At 40.7% G+C, this 27,549-nt stretch overlaps 1 protein-coding gene across 2 annotated transcripts; it reads left to right on the forward strand.

Moving 5' to 3' along the window:
- The first annotated feature begins 11 nt into the window (after positions 1-11).
- On the forward strand, positions 12-24,954 carry IFT46 (intraflagellar transport 46). 2 transcript variants are annotated; one of them, XM_036747725.1, is made up of 13 exons: positions 72-256; positions 998-1,094; positions 14,768-14,847; positions 16,439-16,591; positions 17,113-17,249; positions 18,169-18,243; positions 18,538-18,631; positions 19,375-19,503; positions 19,804-19,925; positions 22,122-22,188; positions 22,788-22,848; positions 23,754-23,839; positions 24,308-24,954. In XM_036747725.1, the coding sequence occupies exons 1-13, from the start codon at positions 227-229 to the stop codon at positions 24,401-24,403; spliced, it is 1,227 nt and encodes a 408-aa protein (XP_036603620.1). In that variant the 5' UTR covers positions 72-226; the 3' UTR covers positions 24,404-24,954. The 2 variants fall into 2 exon arrangements, with proteins under 2 accessions (XP_036603621.1, XP_036603620.1); XM_036747726.1 differs by lacking the exon at positions 16,439-16,591 and having other exon boundaries at positions 12-256.
- Positions 24,955-27,549: the final 2,595 nt, after the last annotated feature.

Genomic DNA, 27,549 nt, shown 5'->3' on the forward strand with positions numbered 1-27,549 from the left:
CTAGCCGCGCGGAGAAAGCCTCCGACTCGTGGGGGGTGGGGGGAAAACCCCAAGGAGGCTGGGCCAGAGTTGTCACGAGGTCAAACGGGAAGGCGAGGAAATCTCGCGACGGCTCCTCTGTCTTAAAGACTGTCAACACACCCGCTGCTAGGGTTGGAGGCTCTTACAATTGTTAGGCCTCAGGCGGGGGTGAATCCAGCGCTCTCGGCCCCCAAGTCCTTTCCAAATGGAGGAGACGGACCCGGAAGGACTGCAGGTAACCCACCCAGCCCGGAGAGGCTAGAGAGAGGGCCCCTCCCGCCCCCCATGCTGGACAACCCGGGAGGACTCCGTGTCTCCATGGCAACCCCTACGGTCTCCATGGCAACCCCTACGGTCTCCATGGCAACAGAGGGCCAGCCCCCTCCCTCGGTGTTTCCGGAGAGACGCGTCCTACCTGGGGAGGGGGATGCATTTAGGAGTTCAGGATGGGCCTGAGGGAATGGGATTCCTCCTCCCTTTGGGCCTCCAAGAGGAGACTTCTCCACTACCCCCAGAGATGGCCCCAGCACAGAGAGGGGGGCTAGGAGCCCCGTCAGCCTTGAGAAACTCCCAACAGTCATGGGGGGACAAACTGAGCCAGAGGACATCTCTATGGAAACCCTTGGGCTGGGACGACCGTATCTTACAGGTTTCTGAAGCGACGTTGCTAGTATAGGTGGTCATTTTACCACCACCACCACCCCCCCCCCCGGCCCCCAAGCTTCTCCCCTCCTCCTTCTCTAGCCAACCCCAGAACCGTTCCCCTGGATGGGCAGCCGCACACCGTTGCACTGCTTGGCTAGTAGCGGAGGGGCGGGGGGGGGGGGGGGGGGGGAGGGGAGGGGAGGGAGCTTAAATGGAGAGCTTTCCATACAACTGCTGGCTCGGATGGGGAGAGGACCCGTGCTTGGGGGGAAATGTAAACTTTGGCAGGCTTATCACTACGAGCCACATAATCATTTCTCTTTCTGCACAGACCAAGGTCGTTGAGAACCAGCCATATGATGAGAGTCTAGAGATTAATGACTCTGAAGAGGTTGCGAGCATTTACACTCCAACCCCACGGCACCAAGGTGAGGAAAGAATGATTCCCCTCTAACTAGAGAACAGGGTGGATTCATGGACATTCTCCAAACAGTTAACTTTTTTTTGAACTTAGAATTCGGTAATATTAAGGCCAGTTATTTCACATGTCAGCATCTCATTTTTTTTTTCACTAGCAAAGTGAGGGAGGAAACTAATTTTCCTTGATTTTAGTCTGTATTCCACTTCATCTTAAATACTGATGCCAGACTGAGTTTCCCTTAACTCCCTTAGCTACTTTGGCACTCCTGTGGCAAGTCTAAACACTGCTCAGCTTTCTTTTTAATTTGATTTTTTTTCAATTAACAAGAATTTATTTTCTCTCCCTCCCACCTTTCTCCCCCACTGCTTATAATAAATATGTATAATCAAACAACAAATTCTCCTATTGGCAGTATCCAAAAAATATGTCTTATTCTACATGTGTAGTCATCATCTGCCTGTTAGAAGGTAAGTAGCATTCCTCATTGTGAGTCCTCTGGAATTAAGCTTAACCACAAATTGATTAGCTCTTAAGTCTTTCAAAATTATTTGTTTTTACAATGTTGTTATTATATAAATTGTTTTCTTGCTCTGTTCACCTCACTCTCACCACTTTACACAAGACTTCCCAGATTTCTCTGAAGCCATCCCTTTGATTATTTGTTACTGCCCAATAGTATTCCATTACATTCATATATTATAATTTGTTTAGCTATTCCCCAACTGCTTAGCTTTCCAGACTCTTTAATAGTTGACCTCAACCTACCTATCCAAACTTCAATTATCACAGGTACCCTGTTTGTCATACCCGTTACTGCTTCTATTCTTTCTTTGGTTTACATTGGGCAAATCATTTAACCTCCTTGGATCTCAATATCTCCATCTGTAAAATGAGGAAGTTGAACTAGAAGATGCTTAAGGTCCCATCCATATGGAACCTTACATGTGACTCATGCTCCCCTTGTCTTCTCCTTGACCTTTGCCTATTCAACTCCTACTTATACAAGAAGGCCTAGGTCAAGTTCTTCCTCATTGGTGAGACTTTGCTTGACTACTTCAGTTTTTAGAGTATTGTAGAAAGAGCCCTTGGAGTCATCAGATTTGGGTTTGAATCCTGACTTTGATTGTTACTAGTTCTATGATCCTCGGGGAAATCAGTTAACTTCTCTAAGTTTCTTCATCTGCAAAACAGGGATTCTTATACTGCCTAAATCACAGAATGAGGAAAGCACTTTGTAGACCTATATAAGGGGGAGTTGTTCTCTGCCTCTGAATTTCTACCATTATAATAGTTTGTACTACGCAAATCAGCACTTGATTAGATGCTATTTTGTGCCTGTCCACACAAATCAGGACTTGATTAGGTGCTATTTTGCTGTCAGATTCAGCAGCAACCAGCATTTAAGTGCCTCTGATATGCAAAATTCTAAGCTAGGCACAAGGAATGCCAGGATCAAAAATGACACAGTCTTTGACCTCTGGGAGCTGGGAGAGGTGCAACATGTGCACATGTGGGGAGTAATGGGGCAAAAGAGAAATCCACACAAAGTGGTCTAGGAAAACTTAAGGAGGTCAGAACACTTTCATTTATGAAAAGAAATTTGGGATGAAATTAGGGTAGACTACTGCCAATTGTGTGCAGAATACCATGGAGGAGATGAAAAATTTAGAAAAGATTATCTTTGCCTTCCTAGGCCTTAAAGTTTAGTTGCTTCCCCAGTTGGGATAAGGTTTATATCTTAATTTCTGTCCCCTCACAACATGTGTTATTGTGTCATACATGGCATATTAATTATTATATATTTCCTCATTTTTAGTATCTCTTATTAACAGAGGCAGGAGTGGTATAGTGGATAGAGTACTGGATTGGAGTCAGGAATTCTTGGGATTCAGGTCCTGCTTTTGATACCTAACAGCTGTATGACCTTTGGCAAGTCCCTTAACTTTTCTCAGCCTCAGACAACTTTAAGATTTTAAGTTACACTTTGATAGACTTGACTCCTCTGATCAGTGCAAGGTTCAAAGACAGCTCCAAAAGACTCATGATGGAAAAAGCTAGGCACATCCAGAGAAAGAATTGCGGAGTCTGAATGCAGATTGAGGCAAACTATTTGCTCTCTTTTTTTTCCTTCTTTTTTGGGTTCTTTTCTTCTTTCTCATAATTCATTCCATTGGTTATAATTCTTCTTTACAACTGGTCTATTATGTAAATAAGTTCAATGTGAAGGTATATGTAGAACCTACATTGGATTACATGTTATCTTGGGGGGAGGGGGATAGAGGGAGGGAGAGAAAATTTGGAACCCAAAAACCTGTGGAACTGAGTGTTGTAAACTAAAAATAAAAAATACATTTATTTAAAAAAAAATTTTAAGTTACAGACAGATTGCCAACTACATCCTATCTGGAGTTAGTTTCCATACTATGAAGTAAGATTTTATTAATGCATTTTGATTTTTACACCACATTCACTAATAAGTAGACTGCTCTCCTAACATAAATAAAAAATACTTAAATAAAACCTACCAGTGCAGTAGTTTTGACCAGTAGCGTATACAACATTCTTTACCCACTTTCTCTACTAAAATTGATGTGTTCCAACACCAGTTACCATGTGAAATCAATATCAATGATTGCATTTGATCTGGGTTCTGTTGTCTTTTATCACTGCCTTTATTTACATTGTTATGGTCATTGTTTATATCGTTCTCTTGGTTCTGACTTATTCATATAAATAAATCTTCCCCTGTTTCTGTCCAGATTCTTCAAATTCATTGTTCTTAATAGCATAATAATATTCTTTCATATTCATGTACTATTAGACCAGTGTCCAATTGATGTGCATGTACATCATTTCCAGTTTTTTGCTACTACAAACTGTGGCACATTGTGTTTAATTATTGTCTACCATATAGAGTGGAATCAACTAAATATATTTGAGTTGTTAATCCAAGTGCATTTTTATGTCCTCTATGTACTGGCATTTTTAATTACTGGTCAGGAATACAGTACCCTAATTCTATTTTTTTTCTTTTCATATTTTATTATTTAATATTTTAGTTTTCAACATTGATTTCCACAAGATTTTGAGTTACAAATTTTCTCCCCATTTCTACCCTCCCCCCCACTCCAAGATGGCATATGTTCTGGTTGCCCTGTTCCCCAGTCAGCCCTCCCTTCTGTCACCCCAATCTACCCCAGTCCCCTTTCCCCTTACTTTCTCATTGGGCATGATAGATTTCTATACCCCGTTGCCTATTTATCTTATTTCCCCGTTGCATGCAAAAGCACTTTTTTTTGAGCATCCGCTTTTAGAACTTTGAGTTGCAAATTCTGTCCCCTCTTGCCTCCCCACCACCCCTCCCTAAGAAGGCAAGCAATTCAACATAGGCCACACATGTATCAGTACGCAAAACACTTCCACAATAATCATGTTGTGAAAGACTAACTATATTTCCCTCCATCCTATCCTGTCCCCCTTTATTCAGTTTTCTCCCTTGACCCTGTCCTTTTTCAAAAGTGTTTGCTTTTAAAAAAAAGTGTTTGCTTTTGATTGCCCCCTCCCCTGATCTGCCCTCCCTTCTATCATTCCCCCTTTCTCATCCCCTTCTCCCTGCTTTCCTGTGGGGTAAGATACCCAATTGAGTGTGTATGTTATTCCCTCCTCAAGTCAAATCTGTCGAGAGCAAGATTCACTCATTCCCCCTCACCTGCCCCCTCTTCCCTTCCAACAGAACTGCTTTTTCTTGCCACTTTTTTGTGAAATAATTTACTCCCTTCTATCTCTCCCTTTCTCCCTCTCTCAATATATTCCTCTCTCACCCCTTAATTTTATTTTTTTAGATATCATCCCTTGATATTCAACTCACCCTGACCCTGTGCCCTGTCTGTCTGTCTGTCTCTGTCTCTGTGTGTGTGTGTGTGTGTGTGTGTGTTTGTGTGTGTATGTGTGTGTGTGTGTAGTCCCTTCAACTACCCTAACACTGAGAAAGGTCTCATGAATTACAAACATCATCTTTCCTTGTAGGAATATAAACAAAACAGTTCAAATTTAGTAAGTCCCTTATGATTTCTCATTCTTGTTTACCTTTTCATGCTTCTCTTGATTCTTGTATTTGAAAATCATATTTTCTATTCAGCTCTGGTCTTTTCATTGAGAAAGCTTGAAAGTCCTCTATTTTATTGAAAATCCATATTTTGACTTGGAGGATTATACTCAGTTTTGCTGGATAGGTGATTCTTGGTTTTAATCCTAGCTCCTTCGACTCCGGAATATCATATTCCAAGCCCTTCGATCCCTTAATGTAGAAACTGCTATATCTTGTGTTATCCTGATTGTGTTTCCACAATATTCAAATTGTTTCTTTCTGGCTGCTTGCAATATTTTCTCCTTGACCTAGGAACTCTGGAATTTGGTGACAATATTCCTAGGAGCTTTCTTTTTGGGATCTTTTTCAAGAGGCGATCAGTGGATTCTTTCCATTTCTATTTTACCCTCTGGTTCTAGAATATCAGGGCAGTTTTGCTTGACAGTTTCTTGAAAGATGATGTCTAGGCTCTTTTTTTGATCATGACTTTCAGGTAGTCCGGTAATTTTTAAATTATCTCTCCTGGATCTGTTCTCCAGTTTTTCCAGTGAGATATTTCACATTGTCTTCCATTTTTTCATTCCTTTGGTTCTGTTTTATAATTTCTTGATTTCTCGTAAAGTCACTAGCCTCCACTTGTTCCAATGTAATTTTTAAGGTGGTTTTTTTTCAGTGATCTTTTGGACCTCCTTTTCCATTTGCCTAATTCTGCCTTTGAAGGCATTCTTCTCCTCATTGGCTTTTTGGAACTCGTTTCTCATTTGGGTTAGTCTATTTTTCAAGGTGTTATTTTCTTCAGTATTTTTTGGGGTCTTCTTTACTAAGTCATTGACTTATTTTTCATGATTTTCTTGCATCACTCTCAGTTCTCTTCCCATATTTCCTCTACTTCTCTTACTGGCTTTTCCAAATCCTTTTGGATCTCTTCCATGGCCTGAGACCAATTCTTATTTTTCTTGGAGGCTTTTGATGTAGGCTCTTTGACTTTGTTGACTTCTTCTGGCTGTATGTTTTGTTCTTCTTTGTCACCAAAAAAAGATTCTGTAGTCTGAGTCTGTGTCCTTTTTCACTGGTGGTCATGTTCCCAGCCAACTAATTGACCTTTGAGCTTTTTGTCAGGGTATGACTGCTTGTAGAGGGTACTTTGTCCCAAACTTTAGGAGCTGTGCTGTTGTTTTCAAAGCTACTTCTACATAGCAAGCTCTGCCACAGCAGCACTCTTCCTCCCCCAAGAACCACCAACCAGGACAGCGACCCAGATCCAAGCAGGGCAAAGCTGCCTCTGTGCCAGCAAAGTTCTCCTTCCATTCCTGCTCTGATGTGCCACTTGATTCCTCCTACCATGTGAGCCAGGGACTCGGGAAGCAGCTGATGCTGGAGCTCTGGAAGCAGCTGCTGGAGTTTCCTGCTGCTGCTGCCACCACCGCCACACCACCTCAGCTTCCCCGAGGGCTGGGGCTGGACCGCTCTCACCCCAATTTAGCAATTTTCCCACTAACCTGCTCCATGGTCTTTGGCCATTTGTGGGTTGAGAAATCTGGTAACTACCACAACTCAGTGTTTCATGGCCCTAAGGCCTGCTCTGACTGCCTGACTCCCAATCTGGTCTGTCTTGGTGCAGCCCACTTTGGGCTGCACTCTGTTCCCAGTACGGTGTGATAGACCCTTCCTAGCGACCATCCAGGCTTTCCTGGGCTGGATACCTGCTTCCCTCTGCTATTTCACGGGTTCTGAAGCTCCAGAATTTGTTCAGAGCCATTTTTTGCATGTGTTTGGAGGGATTTGGGAGGGAGCTTAAGCGAGTCCCTGCTTTCCAGCCCATATCTTGGCTCTGCCCCCCCCATTCTATTTAAACAGGTTTTTCCCCTTAGAATACCTATGTTATTATTTGTTTTAACCTGAATATGTATTTTTTACAACTTAAAAAGAGATATTTCCTTTTTAGAAGCTACAGGATGTATTTTAATGCATCAATTTTTCATATAATCATGAAATTTATCTATTTATTATTTTGTTAACAAAGTTTACAAAAACAGGTATTCATGAACTTATTGAGGGGTGTTCCATTTCCACTTCAATAGATTAATTGCAGATATTTGAGGGATATCTTTCCAAGGCTATACTGGGGGAAAAAACGTAGCTACCATTCAAAAATAGATGTTTCCATTGTTTTACTTTAAATAGATTAGCAATTAGAGTGAATTAAAAAATTTTTGTTACTATTTTAGTTATAAATGGGTAATTAGTTTAAAAAGAAAGCAAATATTTTAGTCAGTTCATCATAAGAAACTTAAATTGTTAGATTATAGCATTAATTTAGTCTTCACCTTTTTTGTTTATTTTTAGACTGGAAAATACAATGATATTATCCACTTATTCAGTTCTCAGTGATTTCTTAATTTAGAGTGAACTAGCTCAAAGGGAAAAAGGATTCATTACCCATAAAATAAACTACCACAAAAGAAAGAATTGATTGTATATGATAGAATCTTCCCCTCTCCCCATTTTATATGTAACATGAGCACTAGAACTACTCTCCCGATCCTACACATATTGTGTAGGCAGTGTAGGTCCCCAGAGGCCAGCTGCCAATTCTCCTGTCAAGAGTTATGGGGGACCCCAATGGCATGAGGAGTATCTGATGCTGTAGCTCACAAGTCCCCTGCAGTGCTTTTCTCATTGATTATTAGTTGATATCACTTAGCTAGCCAGAGTTAATTAGCTACTTCTCTGTTATCTCCAGACCTTTCTACCTCCCTCTCACCAGAACCCTGTCCTCTCAAAACTCTACCCTTGGGTCTCCTGGTTCCGATAAGTAAGCTTTTTTCTTATCTAGCTGTAGCCCAGGCCTTCACACCATTTCCCTGCTGCCTCCTCACAATGCCTCCACTTGTGCCTTTCTCACCCCCACCCTCCCCCTCTTTATTTTATTCCCTCATTAAAATACCAACTCCTAGAGGGCAGAGACTATTTTGATTGCTTGTGTTTATATCCTTACTCCTTAGTACAGTGCCTGGCCCATATCAAACATTTAATAAGTGTTCTAAAGATCTGTCTTTTTTGTTGGTAACTTAAATGGGATTGAGGTGATTGGTGCAATTGCCTCGCGTATACCCCCTCCTCAATCCTTAGATATATATATTAAGAAACTGTCTCATAGGTAGGGGAAGAGTTTGGAATTCATTTTTGAGATTTGAATCCCAGGCTCAGTTCGGCTGAGAGTAAAGTTCAAGTGTCTTTCTGCTCTCCCTTTTTGTATAAATATCTTCTTGAGCTTCCTGATTATGAGATATTTTTCCCTAATTTTCCTTTTCTTCCCTTGGCGCCCCCACCCCATATATTCCTCCACTCCCTTTCCATCTTTCTTTTAAAACCATCAAGACTTAACAGAATCATTCCCAGGACTTGTCTAACAAGACTCCCTTTATGACCCCGGATGATGATAGGGTTCATAGGGGACATATGTCTCCCCGTATTAGAATTTAAGTACTTTGCCCTTCTTTAGACCTTTATCATCGTTCATTCATGTTTACCTTTTTGGGTTTCTATTCACTTCTGTGTTTGAACTTCAAAGTTTCTACACAGCTCTGTTATTTTCATAAGGATGTTTGGAAGTCCTCAATTTCATTAAAAGTCCATTTTTCCCCCTTATAGCATTATACTCAGTTTTGCTGGGTAAATTATTCTTGGATATAAGCCAATATCCTTTGCCTTCTGCAATATGGTATTCCAGGTTATCTGTGCTTTTATAGTTGTGGTTGCTAAATTGTATATGATAGTTATTGTGGGGCCTCAGTACTTAAAATCTTTCTTTCTGACTGCTTGCAGTATTTTTCATTGACCCGGAGGCTCTGGATTTTTATGTTCCTGGAAGTTTTCATTTGGGGGTTTCTTTTAGGAGGTGACTGCTGAATTCTTTTTATGTTTACTCTGCTCTCAGGTTTTAAGAGATCTGGGCTATTTTCTTTTAAGAGTTCTTGAAATATGATGGCTTATTGGATTTGGTCTTTTTTTTGTCATGGCATTTAGACGTTTTTCTTCTCAATCTGTTTTCTAGGTTGGTTGTTTTGGTATGAGATGCCCTACATTTTCTTCTATTTTTTCAGGCTCTTGACTTTGTTTTAATATTTTCTTCTTTCACAGAGTCATTGACTTATATTTAGTTCATTATAATTTTCAGGGAGTTTTTGGCCTGGGCGTGGTTTTGTACCTCTTGTACCAGGTTGTTATTTCTCTTTCCATTGCTTTGTATTGTGTAGCTCTCCTTTTTTTCCCAATTTTTTCCACAAGTGTTCTCATTTTGTTTGTAAAAACAATTTTGAACTCTTTTTATTTTTAACTTTCACTGCATCTCTTCTAGGAATTCTAGTTGAATTTTTGCCAAAACTATTTTCCCATGAGACTTTGCTTGTAGATGCTTTGAAGTCATTATCTTTTTCTGGGTTTGGGTCTTGAGTTTCTCAGTGAGTATAATTTATGGTGGGATTCTTTTTTTTTCACTGTTTGCTCACTCATCCAGCCTACTTCTCAACTTAACATTTTATCTTAGGACTAGGCTCTGTGCATATCTGGAGGGAAGGTCCGAACTGGTCCTATTGCTTCTTTCTTTGGAATATTGAGTGTTGTATTCTAGGATATTGAGGACAGCTCAAGCTTGGGGCCTACAAGATTTCAGTGCTCCTGAAAGGGTGTGGACCCGGGTAAAGTCTGATTGCTGCCCGCCCCCAGTCTGAATTCTGTAATTTTTTGTGTTGGGTTTGGGTCTGAGCAACAGTAGACTTCTGCTGGATTCAGGCCCCATCAGCCATCTGGGAAGCTTTGCTTTTTCAGTGATAAGGCTACAGGTTCCCTTTTGGTCTGAAATTTGTACCCATATTATTCCTCTGCAGGATTCAGACTGGAGTGAAGTCTGGAACTACTTCACTATGCTGCTAGGGTCTGAGCTACACTGCTACTGATTGCTTCTGAACTTGTTCTTTTCTCAGCATACATCTTAGTAAATAGAAAACATGGGGAAGGAGGGAGGGGAGAGCAGGTACATCTCCCCTATCAGTCCATTCTGGATCTCCTACCCAGTGCCACTTTGAACCTGTCCCTGTCGCAGTGCCCCATATAGGGGCCCCTGCTTGCCGTGCTACACAGACTCTCTGGACACTGTTGTATACTCCCTGGGGGGTATACTCCATACTATGTTCTGTCCCCAGGGTCCACAGATCTCTCTGTCTTTGTTTTGCCAATATGAAGTAGAAAAATGATTCATTGTGACTTTTTCTTGGATTTCCCCATCAGGACTTGGCCTGGTACATTTTCTAGATCTGTTTGGAGGAGTTTGGGGAAAAAGCTCTTCACTGTACTGCTTCTAGCTACCCTGCTGCCTTTACAACCTTTCAGAACTACTATAATAGTTCATATTTACATAGTGCTTTAAAATCAGCAAAGTAGTTTTAAGATGGTGATGTAAAAGGTTCTAGAAAAGCCAAGCTATGCCCAGAATGCTCCAACAGAGTTCTAAAAGTATACCAGATGGAGCATTGATAAAGAAAATAAAAAAGAAATATCAATAAACTTCCCCATATAGGACAAGACTCCATAAGAAGAATGCCAGAAACCATATTCACTCTGAGGGAAGTAAGCCAGGGGAAGCAGAAGCCACAGTTCCTGGGAAGACTGTGCCATAACCACAGCAGGTGATGCGGGTAGTGCAGCTGGTGGGCAGCCCATGCCAGAACTGTAGTAGGACACAGGGCCAGTAAATCAGCCAGGCAGCACAAGCACTGGGGATCTTGTAGGAAGCCTACAATCAGCCCAATTTATGGTACCCTATTGGAGCTTATCAGGGCCACCGCAGGGAATGGAGCCAACTTATGATTGGGAATTGTGCAAGGAGAAAGACACAAAGACCAGACTAAGGCCAAAACTTGGCTTTGAACAACTCAGAAACGACCACCCCAGAAGTAAAAGATTCTGGCAAACAGTGAGGGCTAGCCTTAGCCACCCCATCCAAAAAAGCAGCAAGAATAAACGACAAAAGGGACAGGACCAAGCAGGGCCTGCCTGCGTCTTCCAAGACAGTGGGAGGGAACAGAGTCATTTTCCCCTAGGACTTTTTGTTTATTGGTTTGGTTTTTTGCCATTTGCTTTTTTTACTTTAAAAAGTTTTAAAAATGTGCATTCCTCTCCCCTCCTAGAGTCATCCTATACAACAAATAGTATTTTTAATATTTTATTTTCCCCCAATTACATGTGAAGGCAGTTTTCATCATTAATTTTTTAAAATTTTGAATTTTAAATTTTCTCCCTTACCTCCCAAGGAAGGACCTTGAGACAGTAAGCAATTTCATGTAACATCAGAGGTTGGGAATCTGTGACCTTGAGGCCACATGTGGCCCTCTAGGTCCTTGGGCACGGCCTTTTGACTAAATTCAGGTTTTACAGAACAAGTCCTTTTATTAAGGGGATTTGTTCTATGAAGTTTGGATTTGGTCAAAGGGCTCCAGTTGAAGACCTAGAGGGCCACATGTGGCCTCAACGCCATAAGTTCTCCATCCTTGGGTTATACATTTACAGTCATGCAAAACATGTTTCCCTGTTAGTCATGATGTGAAAGCAGATACAGACCAAAAAAACCCTACAAAAATAAAGTGAAGAATAGTGTGCATTCAGACTCCATCAGTTCTTTCTCCGGAAGTAGACCACGAGTCCTTTGGAATTGTCTTGGGTCATTGTATCACAGAGAGTAGCAGGGACCTCTTACAGTATTGCTGGTACAGTGTTCTCCTGCTTCTGCTCACCTCACTCTGTCTCAGGTCATAGAAGTTTTTCCAGGCTTGTCAGAAATCATCCTGCTCCTTATTTTCTATAGTACAATAGTATTCCATCACCAGTCACAGTTCTTTGTTGTACAATGTTGCTGTTGCTGTGTACAGTGTTCTCCTGGTTCTGTTCACTTCATTTATATTCGTCCATGGAAGTCTCTCCAGGTTTTTCTGAAATCAGCCTGCTAATTACTCTTATAGTATGATAGTATTCCATTACAATCACATGCCACAACCTGTTTAGCCATTCCCCAATTGATGGGCATCCCCTCAATTTCCAATTCTTTGCCACTACAAAAAGACCTGCTAGGGGCAGCTAGGTGGCACAGTGAGTAGAGCACTGGCCCTGAAGTCAGGAGGACCTGAGTTCAAATCCGGCCTCCGACACTCGACATATGTACTAGCTGTATGACCTTGAGCAAGTCATTTACCACCCTGCCTTCCCCCCTCAAAAATAAAGGCCCACTATATTTTTATACAAATAACTCCTTTTCCCTTTTTACAAATAATTGATTGATACATTGAACAAGTCTAAAAATATGTGCAACGTTTAACCCTTATGGACCTCCTGTCTCCACAAAGGGTGGATTGGGAGTATCTTTTCATATCTCTTCTTTCAAGTCATGCTTGATTTTTATAATTTTGTTAATTCAGTTTTGATTTTTTTTTATATGTGGTTGTTCTTTCCATTTACATTGATACATTTGTGGCATATATTGTTTTCTTGTCTCTGCTCATTCTGCATCAGTTCATGTTGATCTTTCCACGCTTCTCTGTATTCATCACATACATTTCTAACAGCTCAGTAGAACCCTAGCAGCTAGAACACCGTTCCTAGAGTCCAATGTGAGCTCAGACACTTACTAGCTGTGTGATCCTTAACTTCTGTCGTAATCCACCGGAGAAGGAAAGAGCAAACTACTCCAGTATCTTTACCAAGAAAAACACATGCACAGGATTGGTGTGCTGTGGTTCACAGTAGCATGAAGAATCAGATATGACAGAACAGCAACAATATCCCATTACATTCATGTACCATTCTCCAGCTGATGGGAATCTCCTTTGTTTCCACAACTTTGCTATCACAAAAAATGTTCTATAAATATTTTGGTATAGATGGGGACTTTGCTCTTATCCATAGCTTCCTTGGGAGATAAGCTCAGTAAATTGAGTCTCTGTCTCAAAGGGTATGGATATCTTAAGTCACTTGATTGGCATAATTCTAAACTGCTTTCCAAAATGGTTGTGACATTTCATAGCTCCACCAGCAATGTATTAGTGTACCTGTCATTCTACAATTCTCCAAATTGACTACTCCCATTTTCGTCATCTTGGTCAACTTGCAGGATGTAAAGTGAAACCTTAGGGTTGTTTGGATGTGCGTTTTTCTTATTGTTAGTGATTTGAAGCATTCTTTCATGTGGCTGTGAATAATTTGCAGTTCTTCTTTTAAGAACTATTTGTTTATATATCCTTTGACCACTTATTTTTGGGGGAATGGCTATTAGTCTTATAAATATTTATTAATTGTCCACATATCTTAGATACTAAATCTTTATCAAAGAAATTTGATACAAAGATTTTTTCTCCTGTTTGACCACTTCTCTTCTTTTAGGTGCATTAATTAGTCTGCACAGAAGCTTTTCCATTTCATGTAATCAAAGTGATCAGTTTTATCTTTAGTTCTTGCCTCCATCTCTTGTTTGGTTAAGAATACATCTCCTATCCATAGCTCTGAGAGGTATATGATTTGCTTCTCTTCTAATTTTTTTGTAGTCTGATCATTAATATTAAGCTTGTGTATCCATTTAGAATACTAATTCCTACCAGACTGCTTACCAGTTTTCCCAGTAGTTTTTTTTTTCAATCAAATAAGGGGTTTCTTCCCAGGTAATTTATGTTTTCCGTTTTATCAAACACTGGGTCATTGAGTCTTGTTGTTTCTGATTCTCCTTTGTCTAGTCTATTCCATTAATATAGCTCTATTTTTTATAACCAGTATAAGATAGTTTTGATAACTGCTGCTATATAATGTAGTTTGAGGTCTGGAAGTGCCCTTCCCCCTTCATTCCTGTTTTTTTTTTCATAATTTCCCGTGATGTTCTAGATCTTTTTTTCCCAAATGAATTTTGTTAGTATTCTACCAGGTTCTCTATAAAGTATCCTCTTGGTAATTTGATTGGTACAGCATTAAAAGTATAAATTAACTTCAGAAATATTGTTATTTTCATTATATTGGCATAGCCTAGCCATGAGCACTGATTCCTCCAGCTATTTAAGTTGTTCTTTATTTCTTTAAAGATCACTTTGTAATTGAATCTATACAAGTCTCTTGTGTGCTTTGGTAGATTGATCCCCAGATATTTTGTGCATTTTGTAGTGATTTGGAATGGGATTTCCCTTTCTATTTTTGCATCTTGGGTTTTGTTATTATTATATAGAAGTATTATTGATTTTTGAGGGTTTATTTTGTAGCCTGAAACTTTGCTGAAGCTATTAATTGTTTCATTTAGTATCTTTGCTTAGTCCCTAGAATTTTCCAAATATATCATCACACCATCAGCAAATAAAGATAGTTTTATCTCCTCTTTACCTATCTTTATACCTTTAATTTGCTATCATTTCCAGAACTATATCAAATAATAGTGGGAAGAGTAGGCATCCTTACTTCACTTCCAATCTTTATTCCATATTAATTGAATCTTTATATATCTTAAGTGATGACAGTGTCATGGGGGGGCATGGATTTGAAAGTATCTTTACTTCTCTTATTCTTAGGACTTCCTCGGTCTGCACGCCTCCCTCCCAAAACCATGGCTGACAACAGCAGTGATGAATACGAAGAGGAGAACAACAAGGTACGTGCTGACTCACAGCTCATGTTGTGGGATTTCTGCTTTGATATTCCACTGCTCACTGTGAGGTAACACCATTATATTTATCAGCATTTATTGATTGCCTTTTTGAAGCAGGATAGGGAATCAGAGGCAAAGTGCCTTGAAAAGAGGATTTCTTCTTTAGACCTAATTATGGGAAGGGAAAGCCTAAAATTGCAGTTGAATTTTTGGTGAAAAATTTCATACAGTTTGGACAAAAGGAAAAGGACTTTTTATTCCCTTCATTTGGAGGAGTATGTGAAGATAACCTTACTTGATGGAAAATTTCTTTAATTTGGAGCCATTGAACCCAGATACCTCTTTGCCTTATTATACTTAGAGTATAGAAAATTATCATATTCAGATTCAAGAAAGACAGATGCATATCAGATTTCTCTTGAAGATAGGAAAAGATCTACCTTGTGATTTGATTCAACTTTAGGAATTGGGGATAACCTTACTTAAATGATTTACGTATTTATGTTAGGCAAATAATCCTCAGTGTTTATTGTTAATGCCTCCAATGAGCAGGATATACAGAGTTAAGGCAGTAAAGAATTTTTGCTAAAAGAAACCTTTAGCAATATGTCATTTCAAAAGCAGATTTCATAAAATTATAGAAAGGAGAAAATTCAGTATAGGTTCAAGATGGTTCCACCATCTGCTTTAACTTCAAGGAGTGTATGGCAACTATATGGTAACAGTATAGTCACGAAACCATAATTTTTAATTTTTTGGTTCGGGGATTTCCATTTATTAGATTGGTGGCACTGCGAAGACATTTGGGAATTTTTTTAAAAATTGCAATCAAAAGGCACATTTTAAACATTCTTCTGTTGCTTACGAAGTCACCAGGTCTTTTTTGCCCTGAAATCTGGAATCCATCACAAGTACTAGTGCAAATTCAAGGACTTAGATAATCTAGTACATAAGTTTGGAAGGATGGACATGAAAGAAATGACCAGGTTTCCGAAGACAGTCACCCAATTTTTGGATTACCTTCCATACTCTTCTTTTAACATTAATTGAACATTTTACACTCTGTTATCTTTCCAATACCGTATGTACCCTGAAGCAGTTTAGCGTGTCTATATTTAGTAGTTCTAAAAACAGCAGAACCAGTTTTCCTTAACATGTGTCCTCCCCCAACCCTGAAATTATTTTCTATGCAACTAAGAGAAAATTTAGCAAGTTAAGAGGTAGGAGAAGTATATGTTAGAATGTTCTAAGTAACTATAGACCACTGGGGTGTAGTAACAGAATGGGCTCTACTGTGCCATTAGCTGTCATGCAAGTTGCTGCCTTATTAGAATAAACCTTAGTTAGTTAATGTGTAATGTTATTTCTGTTTTTATCATTTATAAAGGAAAACCAAACCGAAAGCAGTTTTTATGTTGTTTTGTAACATATGTCACAATTTTATATGCCAATAGGTACTTCACAATCAAAGAAACAGATTAAGTAATTAAAAACAGACTGGAGCCATACAGCAGTTAACCTCAATATAAGCCTACGGAAACCGAGATTTCAAAACCTACTTTTAAAGGGGGCTATTTGAATGGTCATCCCTCAGGTCCCGAGGGAGGGCATCCCACAGCCCCCAGGCCACAGAGGCAAAGACTCGGACCCTGCCCCTCCTGCCCCTGCAAGCCCCAAGCGCCACCACGCCCCTTCCCGTGGACCTGAGAGGGTGGGATGGTATATAGGGAGCCAGAAGCTCAGAAAGGTAGGTGGCAATGCCAAGGAGCAAACAATCTCTGATGTTGGGATAGAGTATTTAAGTTTGTGCATTTGACTACTTAAGGGGAGAGAAAAGGGAAGTATGCATAGGGTAAGCACCTCATCTAGAAGGGAAATAGCAGCTGAACAAGTGACTAAATTGAAAAATCTACATTTTCTGGAACTGCTGGTCAGGATTCAGATGCAGGATTGGCTAAAGTAAAATAAAATTTGCATGGGGCTTTTGGAAGCTCCTAAATAACAAATCTGGATGACATAATTGTTAGAATCTTTGCCCCACCCTCACACCCCAGAAAAGGAATGGAAAATAGCAGTGAAAAACGGGGACCCTAGTTAGAGCAGGGGACAGAGGAGAACCTGAGTCCTTCCTTCAGCCCTCTCGGGAGTTCTTTCCTTCCCCTGGTGATTTGGTGTCAAGGGGGTGGTGGTTAGAGGGAGGAGAGACAGAAGTGAGTACCATAAGGCCTTTGCTGCAAGTACTCTGATCTTCTCTCCGCTCCTACTCAGGAGAAGAAAAAAACAACTCAGATGACCACTCAGCGTGGTTTCAGTGAGAATGAGGATGAAGATGAAGATGATGATTCATCTGAAACTGACTCTGATGAAGATGATGATGATGAAGAGCATGGTGCCCCTTTGGAAGGGTAAGGAAAGATTCCCTATTGCTAATACCCAAGCCAAAGGAAATATCCTCTCAAAATTATTGTGCCTTCATCTCTTCAGGACCTGGGAAGACGTCAGCTTAAAGGTGTGGAAAGAAGATCAGTAAAACATAAAGAATACAAAGGAAAAACCCAAAAAGTTTAGAAAGGGAAACAAATGGCAATTTTGTTGCTACCTTATTAAATTTAGTATATACTTTAAGTAAAACAAATTGCAGGTAACAAGTGCACAGTTTCACATACAGTCCTCTTTTCCATTCTTCGTATATTGGTATGTCTATGTTTATTTAAAACTATTGAGTTCATAATAAAAAAGATAATTTTAAAATTAAAAAAGACCAATAGTACACACAGTTAAGCATGAGAATATGGGGAAATGATTATATAAATTGAAAAATTCTAGATGATCCAGAAATAACTTCTACTTGGTCATAGAATGAAACTTCTTGTTTTTGAAAAAAAAAAAGTAGATTTTAGTTTTTATTAAAAAGAATTTGCAATAATCCATATGTCAATGGTCAAAAACTGTCTCTATGTTTAAAATTATTATTATTTTTTGCATCAGTGTCACTTCCGACTAATTTATCTTCTCCATCCCCCATAGAAGTCTTCTTATAACAACTAACTGTAGCAAACAAAACAAATCAACATATGAACATAATGGTCATGTCTGAAGTATATGGCTTCTGTCTCATTCTGAACATATAGTCTGTCACCTCTCTGCCAAGAGACAGAAGGCATGCTTCATCTCCTGAGTCAGTCTTAGAGCAACCTTGCAAACCCAAGAATGGAAGGAACAGGTGAAGCAGTGGCTAGGTTAGGAGTCCAGTGCTTTGCAGTTAGGGTGGTGTATCACACTACCCCTCCCTGCCAGTCTCGAATATCTTGTTCTTTCTTTCAGTGCCTATGACCCTGCAGATTATGAGCATTTACCAGTCTCTGCTGAGATTAAAGAGCTCTTCCAGTATATCACTAGGTAAGTAACTAGTTTATCACCAGATTCCTCCCCATTTCTAAGGGAGTTCATCCTTCCAAAGCGGTGGGGTTCTTAATCTTTTTTATGTCTCGGACCTCTTCACAAAATAATGTTTTTTAATGTAGGTAATTAATAAATAAAATTACAAAGGATACCAGTTATATTATGTATTATCAATGTACAATTGTCAAAATATTTTAGGTTAAGAACCCCTGTTCTAAAGTTTTATGATTTACTAATGACAGTTAACTGCTCATGTTTATTTCTCTACCTTCCTTTGATGATATCTCTTAGGTACACACCCCAGTTGATTGATCTGGACCACAAACTGAAACCTTTCATTCCAGACTTCATCCCAGCTGTTGGGGATATTGATGCTTTCTTAAAGGTACAATCTAAAAATTTCTTCCCATGATTTTGTCCATCTCAGATATCTTCATTGCATCTAATCAGTAGTAACCATTTTAGAAGCCTAAGGTTCAGAAGCCTAAATCTCCTGTCCCTGTCTTCATCTGCTAATCAAGCTATTCTTCTTCTGCCATTCAGATTGATCTCAAAATCCACTCCTCCAAGAAACCAACATAAAATGATCTAAAAAGAACTGATAACTTTCCTGATTCTGTTTTGACTAGAATGAGAATGTTTTTAGCTGTTTCCTTTGGTACACACTGTATATTCCAATAATGGACAAAGTGATTTTCCATTTATCTTTGCTGTTCACCTCACATTTCACTTACTGTTGATATGTAATTCTATATGTAGGTGTACATGTATAGTGTATGTATATATACGTTTATATACATATATGTATATATACACACACGTTATATATACACACATATACATATCCTACTTTTGTTATATTGTCTTTTACTTATATATATGTATTACTGAGTCTGTGTTAAATTGTATACTCATATAAAGAGTAAGAATTGTATATGTGTAGTTCTTTCTACATAGTATCTTCAGTAGCACCATACAAAAACAGTCTGTGACTTGATAGTATGTAGTTGATAATGATGGTGATAACCTGCCATAGTCCTTTTCCATCAGCTTTTTGAAAATAGCCAGATATGTTTACCCCCATGCCTGTTGGCTAGTTACCATCTCTCCTTTTTTCCTCTACATCAGGTACCACGTCCTGATGGGAAGCCTGACAACCTTGGCTTGTTGGTGTTGGATGAACCATCTACAAAGCAGTCTGATCCTACAGTGCTTTCCCTTTGGTTGACAGAGAATTCCAAGCAGCACAACATCACAGTAAGGCACCAGCCAGGAAGGGTTCCCATCCCAGAGTGGTGAGGGATTGAAAGCCCGGTGGGCATTCACAGAATTGGCAGACTGCCCCTAGGTTGGTTAGCACTGGCTCTGACAAGGATCTCTAGAAGATGTCCTATGAATTTACTTCAGCTGCTGACACATTTGCCTTTTCATCAGCTGCCTTATTTTTGAAATGTAACAGTAGGGCAGATGAGTTAGTCTCTTATTACTCAGCAAAAATTGTGGCTTTGAAGGGAACAACTATCACCCATAACTTCAGCTTTTCCCTCCTTTTTCTAGCAACAAATGAAGGTGAAGAGCCTAGAAGATGCAGAAAAGAATCCCAAAGCTATTGATACGTGGATAGAGAGCATCTCAGAGCTCCACCGTTCCAAGCCCCCAGCCACTGTCCACTATACCAGGTCAAGATTCTCTTTTCTTCCCAAAGTAGTCTTCTGGTTTGTCTTCTGGCATGCCTCATACCTTTATGTAGAGAGTGGGCATGGGGTTCAGTCAGTTCAATTCAATGAATATTTATTAAGTACCAACTACACAGCAGGCATCAAAGAACAATATCTAACCAAAGCCAGCTGACACAGCAGTCTGATCGTGTGCACTGATTTTCACATCTGTAGTCACTTATACCTCTGCTGAGAGAAGGAAAGCACGGCCTTTTTTTGATTTCCAATTCATTTTAATTTTTTTCAATAAAAAAATATTTTTCTCTACCATTCCCCCTCCCCCCATGGGGGGAAAAACTTTTGTAACAGATATGCAGATGAAAAGATATTTAAAATTAGCACATTGGCCATGTTCAATATAAACACACATATATGTATATGTTTGTGTGTGTGTACACATATGTTTCATTCTGTAACGTGACTCTATCACCTCTCTATCAAGAAGGCTGGATAGAATCATTAGTCCTCTGGAATCAAGGTTGGTCACTGCATTGATCAGAGTCCTTAAGTCTTCCAAAGTTATTTGTCTTTACGGTGTTCTTATTGTTGTATAAATTGTTCTTCTGGTTCTGCTCACCTCACCTCCATTCATGCAAGCCTTCCCAGCATTCTCGGAAACCATCCACGTCATTGTATCTCTCTTTTTGGGAGGGGGGATTGTTTGTTTCCTTTTTTTGGTATGGCTGTTGAGGTTAAGTGACTTGCCCAGGGTCTCACAGCTAGTAAATGTCAAGTGTCTGAGGCCAGATTTGAACTTAGGCCCTCCAGTCCTGACGCTCTATCCACTGTGCCATCTAGCTGCCTCAACGTCATTATTTCTTATAGCACATTCCATTCCATTCTACTCATACAGCATCATTTTTTTAGCTATTCCCAATTGATAGGCATCCCCTCTTTTCCCAGTTGTTTGCCACCACAAAAAGAGTTGCTGCAAATATTTCTAGACATACGAGACCTTTTCCTCTTTTGTTACTCTCTTTGAGATACAGAACTTGTACTTGTATCTCGGGGTCAGAGACTTTAATAGCTTTTTGGGCCTAGTTCAAAATTGTTTTCCAGAGTGGCAGGACCAGTTCACACCTCAACCAACTGTGCATTAGGGCACCTGTTTTCCCACAGCTCCTCTGCCTATTGTCACTTTCCTTTTCATAATTTTTGCCAATCCTGATGGGTGGGAGCTGAGGAACTCACTTTCTGATGGTGGAGAGAGTGCATACAGAAGTTTTCACATGCAAGTCAGATAGAGTCATATAGAGTACAGCAGCAAAGCAGATAATAACATATCTTCATTGATGTTTCCACTGACGAAATTGTATCATTTTCTGATGTTGAATCATCTGACAGTGACAACTTGATGGTGAGAATTTGGGGGGGGGGTCTTCAGTAGCTGTGGCTATAGTACCTGCAGGAGCAGTTGCCAAGCCACGTCTCTAATGGGGTTGCTTCCCAAAATGATGACTTCAGGGCTGGGCTGAAAGCAGGAACTGATCTGGGGGTGCTCTTAGACCTACCCACCTGTTGGTGTCAGTTGATTAGCTTTTGGTGGCAAGGAAGAGAAGACCCTTCTCTACAGTAACTATTTCCCTAAATGATGGCTGGAAGGCCCAGGCTAAAAGCAAGGCCAGTGGTCTAGGAGTCACTCCTGTTCCTAAGGCTCTTAGACTCAGGGTTGTTGGAACCGAAGAGAAGATCACAGTCAAGGTAGTAGTGGTAGTTTTCCTTGCTTCAAACATGCCGCCTCCTGTTTCTTCCTCAGGGCGTCCAATTGCCTCAGCCTTTTCTGGTCTTCCTATTTATCAGTGATCTCTCCTTCCTCAAGTTATTTTTTATTTACTTACTTTAGATGTTATAAACATGTTGGTGGAATGTAAACTCCTTGAGGGGAAGGGCTCCTATTTTTCTTTTTGTTTTTGTATCCCTAGAGCCTAGCACATAGTAACTACTTAATAAATGCTTGTTGAATTGAATTAAATTATCTTTGGAACCAACACTTAGGTCTTCTTCAAATCTTGGGTGAAATGAGTATGTTTCCATTTGAGGAATTGTCCTTTGGGGTAGAGCACAGGGTAGTATTGGAAGGGGAAGATTCCTGATATGGTTTTCTTCTGTTAGACACAAATCTGTACATCCTGCTGACATTTGTCTTTGCCCTTCCAGGCCCATGCCAGACATTGACACTTTGATGCAGGAGTGGTCCCCAGAATTTGAGGAGCTTTTAGGCAAAGTGAGTAAAATCATAGTGCACTGAGGGAATGGGATATGTGCCGACAGGACTGTATTTGGTCATTAGTATTGTTATTTTAGATTCATTAAGGGTGAGAGCCTTTAAAAAACCCACTTCTTTGAAGTACCTAGATAGAGAGACAGTGAAGCAGCGGTCAGAGAAGTAGGGATAGTCTAGGGGTGGGGAACCTGTGGCCTCGAGGCCACACGTGCCCCCCTGGGTCCTCAAAGGCGGCTCTTTGACTGAATCCAAGCTTCATAAAATAAATCCTGATTTGTCCTATGAAGTTTGGATTGAGTCAAAGAGCTGCACTTGAGGACCTAGGGGGCCACATGTGGCCCAAGGCCGCGGGTTCCTCACCCCTGGGATAGACCCTACTCCACAGGAGACTGTGGTGTCTCTGCAACCAAGAGGCAGGAGAATGTCCAGCAGTAGGGAGGGATCAACAGAGTTCAAAGCTACAGAGAGGTCAATGAGGATAAGGACTGAAACAAAACCATGGGATTTAGCTATCAGGAGGTCGCTGGCCATCTTTGAGAGAGCAGCAGTCTCCCCAAGCTTCAGTCCCTCGACTCATCTCTTCCTTCCAATGTTTCCAGGTGAGCCTGCCCACAGCTGACATTGATTGTAGCCTGGCAGAATATATTGATATGATTTGTGGTAAGTTTCCACTATCCTCTCACTCCAGTTTCTATAGCTTTTGCTTTTTCCCACACCAAAATATCAGAAGTTCCCAACCCTTAGTCTCTTACCTATTGTGTCATTTGAAGTTGAGCCTAGATGCTGTTGGGTCAAAAAAGTGATTCCCACCCCACCCCCTACCTCCATCCTGCCCTGCCCCCACCTCTGAAATCCATCTCTTCTAGAGTCATAGAAGTCATAAAATAGTTAAATTCTTTCAAGATACATGGAATTTTCCCCTCGAGGAAGAAGAATAAATGTCTTGAACATAAATTAATGAAAAAAAAATTATTAAGTGCCTATTATGTGCCAGGCATGATGCTTGATGTTAGGGATACAGAATCCTTTAAGAGATTTACAATCTAATAAGGGGAGACAGCACATAAAGGAGATGGGGTCTGGAGAATCACAGGAATGTTGAATGGGGCTGAAGGGTAATCAGCTGTCACACCCTCATCAGAAGCCATTATTGTATTAATATAATCACTATTCTCAGAGCAAGAGGTAGAAAGCTGGGCAGGGCATGGGGGTAGGAGATAGAAAGGTGTGTACTGGTAGGGTGAATGGCACACTGGCATGGTAGATATGAAGGGTTATGTAGAGCTGGGAGGACATAGTACATTAGATAAGTTTGTACTTACAGCACAACTCCGATGCCCACCTCCCTACCCCCACCCCAAGTAGGGTTCCAGAGCTGAGTGAATTAACTCCCCTAGGGAGGGGGATATGATCTCTGGAGGTCTGGTCCAGAGGATGCTGTTCCAGATGGGGAGAGGAAGGTATCATCGATGTAGATGGCAAGATATCCTTTGGGATAAATGGATAAATGTCCTGAGACTTCTAGAATTGAGTTTGATCCTATTCCCAGTGATTTTTCATTTTAGCTATCCTGGACATTCCTATCTACAAGAGCCGGATTCAATCCCTTCACCTGCTGTTTTCCCTCTACTCTGAGTTCAAGAACTCCCAGGTAAGTGTAGAACCAAGGACCAGCTGATACTACTGTGGAGAGATTTATGAGCCAGCAAAGACTCAGTGCTTCACGTACAGTCATCTCCATAAGACTTTGCTATGGCAGTAAAGGATGACTCTCTGCAGTGTCATCTACACATCCAGACCCAGGCTAGTAATAAATCCAAAGACAATAGAACAGGACCAGCCAAGGAGAAATAGTGCAGGCCTTTAGAGGAAAGGGGAAGAAAATAGAGGAGATGTGGAGCATCAGGTAGAGCTTAGCCAAAAGTCAGAGAGCTCTTGCAAATACAGGAAAACAAGTAATAGATGCTGAAACAAGGCAGGAAATAAAAAAGTTCCTTCGCGACAGACTTTGGAGCAAACCTCTGGCTGATTTTGCAAGACATCACCGAAGAACAGTTTGGGAAATGAACTGATGAGTCACTGGCATATCTCTAATATTCTCCACTTTCTTTTTCCTTAGCATTTCAAAGCCTTGGCTGAAGGAAAGAAAGCAGCCACTCCTCCATCCAACCCCACCTCCCAAGCTGGAGATGCAGAGACATTAACCTTCAGCTGAGCCCCCACAAGTCTCTCTGTCTCAAACCTCACACCTGGATCCTTCATCCCCCCAGCTGAGAAGGGGAAGTTGATCTCAGCCAGCTAAGCTCGAATCTTTGCCATGGGCCATACTTCTACTCAAGGAGAGATCATTCCCTTCTTATTGCCCTCTAGCAACTCAGAGAGAGGTCAGAGAGCCCTGCAGACACTTGTTAAAAAGTGCTTACCTATCTTAGCCTCTGTTTTCACTCCATCCCAGATCCCTTCCCTCAGGACGTGGGGATTCATAGCACACTGTAGGGGTTTGAGTTAGAAGGATATTCCCGGCATCCTGGAATTTCAGAAACACTAGGGAGTACAGATTGGGGGAGATGAGGAAACCTAATTGCTGTCTTACTTGGAAAAGGAAGGACCTGTTACCTTTCTACTCATGGGGTTTATTGGCATAGAAATTAAAAATAAAATATTTTATCTGTTAGCCTTTTTCTCTGCTTTAGGAAAGAGGAAGTATTGACTGATGACTAAGAAATTTGATGTGTACCAAAGGCATTAAAATTAGTAGCAATTTAAGTAAACCTTTGAAATCCAACCTGGTACCCTCATTTTTCCTAAATGAAGCTATTGCTAGCTACATCCTCAAACCCTGTGATGATTTTATCTGTTTGTACTTTTGACCCAGGGGTACAACCCCCCAGTTGTGTTCCTGCTCTTCGTCTGGGTACCTAATGAACCTCTGCTGTTAAGTCTGATGGAAAGGAAGGAAGCAGGTGTGCTATGGGAATGAAATGTCTCTTGGGGCTTTTATGAAAATTAGATCATCCCAGGTTATCAGGAAAGTTATAGACCCTCTATTCCTTTGGGTGGGGGTGAAGCCGTGCAGCCATTTCCTCAGTTTTTGTGCCTAGACTAATGTATGAGCCTCTCACATGATCTCCCTGTTGCAGTTTATCTAACATAAGTGCAAGAATACTCTTCAGTTTTCAATATATCTAACCATTCAGTGCCTCCCTGTTGCCTACTTGCTTTGTGATCCATGAGCAAATCACTTCATTATTAATATTTCTCAGTTCTCCCCCCAGTAAAATGGAGAAATAATTCCTGATCTGGCCTGCTTGTAGGATTAACAGTGAGAAGGTGAAATCATATTAGAACAGACTTTTCATTATCATACGTATACATTCCATTTCAATAGGCATTAAATGTATTTCCTATTCAATTCAGGAAACTTTAATTAAACACTATGTGCCAGGCACTGTACTAAGCACTAAGGATACAAATAAGAAGAAGACAGTCCCTGCCTTCAAGGAGCTTACTTTCTCATGGGGAAGACAGTACACACAAAAGGAAGCTGGAAAGGGGGTAGGGGAGGGAGCTTGGGATGGGATGTTTGTGGAGCCACTGGTGGAAAATGAAGTCACCTGGAAAGTACTGAGCTCTCTGCAGAGGAGGTTTTGGGAGGAGTTTACTGCTTTGCCTTCCAGGCCTCCTGTCAGAGAGGGGAGGCAGCTGGGAGAGAGAAGGTGTTACGTATGTAGTGAGGAGCTCATCCTGGGAGAGGTGGGATGTGTCGTGCCATCTTGACACCAGTGTGTTATGGGGGTCCCTCTCATCAGTCTTTCTCGTTACTGCCCAACTTGGCCACTGTTTTTGTCGAGCTAAGCTGATTTCAGTTGTTAGATCTGGAGCAGACGTAGAGTTCATATACTTCAACGCTCGTTTTGCCATTAGAAAACAGAGGTTAAGGCACAAATCCTCTGAATTCCTATTTCTTTCTGTTACACAACCCTGCACACTTCATGCATTCCCACCTCTAAGCTTTTTTGAAAGCCATTTCCCCTGCTTGAAATGTCTGCTTTCTCTGCTAATCTATAACCCTTTTCTTTCAAATCACTTCCATTACCTGTGGTCATGTTGATGAGGCAGCATAGTACAGTAATGAGTGATAAATTTTGAGTCGGAGGACACGGGTTCCAGTCTCAGAATTGTTGCTCATTAGCTAGCTGTGTAACTTGAACAGGTCACTTAACCTCTCAGTTAAGTGCCTCAGTTTCTTTATCTGTAAAATGAGTGGCTCAGATTAGATTTTCTTTTCAGCTCTAAATAGGGGTACTCTACAATAGTGCAGATTAGAATCCTGTATCTTCCTGTCTTGTGTGGTCCTTATCCCTGCCCTCACCTAGATCACCTGTTGGAAGCCCACCCAACATTCTGGGAACCTTGCTCTAATCATCTTAACATGTCGTTGGTACCAATGCAACATTCAGGCCGTCCCTCACTGGTCTTTCCTCCTTATATGAACAAGATGACCTTTTGTGGCATACCTTTTCTGGATATCGTTTATATCCAGGGTGTTAGTAGGGAACAGGAAGGCCTTTACATGCAACATATCATAATAGACCAAATCTTGGTCATCACACAACTGACAGAAGTGAAGAAGGCAAAATCTTAGTATTCTTTAGTGACTTTTAAAAAGCATTTGATGTGGTAGAGTAAAACAGCACCTCAGCAAGGTATCTCTCACGCACACATCGAAACTATGGAAAATTTCTTGAACGTTATATAACCTTGTTCAATGGCATTCTGATCGTGTACGTCAGGTGAGACATAGAACAGGGAGATGGATGCTCATCAGATGCGTTCACCATTCTCTGGATGGCACAGTTCAGGTCAAAGGAGCTGGATGATGAGGTCCTCTACGTACTCCTGTGTGCAGGTAATATTGTATTAATAGCATTGAGCCCCGGCTCATAGCAGAGGTTCCTGGATAAAAACCATAATCTCCCAAAAGTGCTTGGTCTAACCATCTACACATAAAAAATGGGTGAAAAATACCTAGTGACCAGATTATGACAAAGTGCATCTTGGACAGGCACTGCAAATGGACAGTGAGTTGTGCCTCAAATTAAACGGTGGCGTGGGGGAGGGGCGGGGACAGGATTGCCTTTGGGAGTTTAGAAAACTATTATGACCCTCAAACTTTTTTTTTCCCCTGAAGCTGAGGTTTATCTCTTTAATACTGGTATAGTTCAGATAACATTGAATGGCTGTAATTCAGGGAACATTATAGTCTCTGAGGAATTAAAAATGAGTATCCCAGAGGGCAATTGAGGGGTGCATGTGTTGTACCAGAAGCGAGCGAGACACACCACAGAGTGTAAGTTTTAA

The sequence above is a fragment of the Trichosurus vulpecula genome, chromosome 2, assembly GCF_011100635.1.
Source record: "Trichosurus vulpecula isolate mTriVul1 chromosome 2, mTriVul1.pri, whole genome shotgun sequence".
Classification (NCBI taxonomy): Eukaryota; Metazoa; Chordata; class Mammalia; order Diprotodontia; family Phalangeridae; genus Trichosurus; species Trichosurus vulpecula.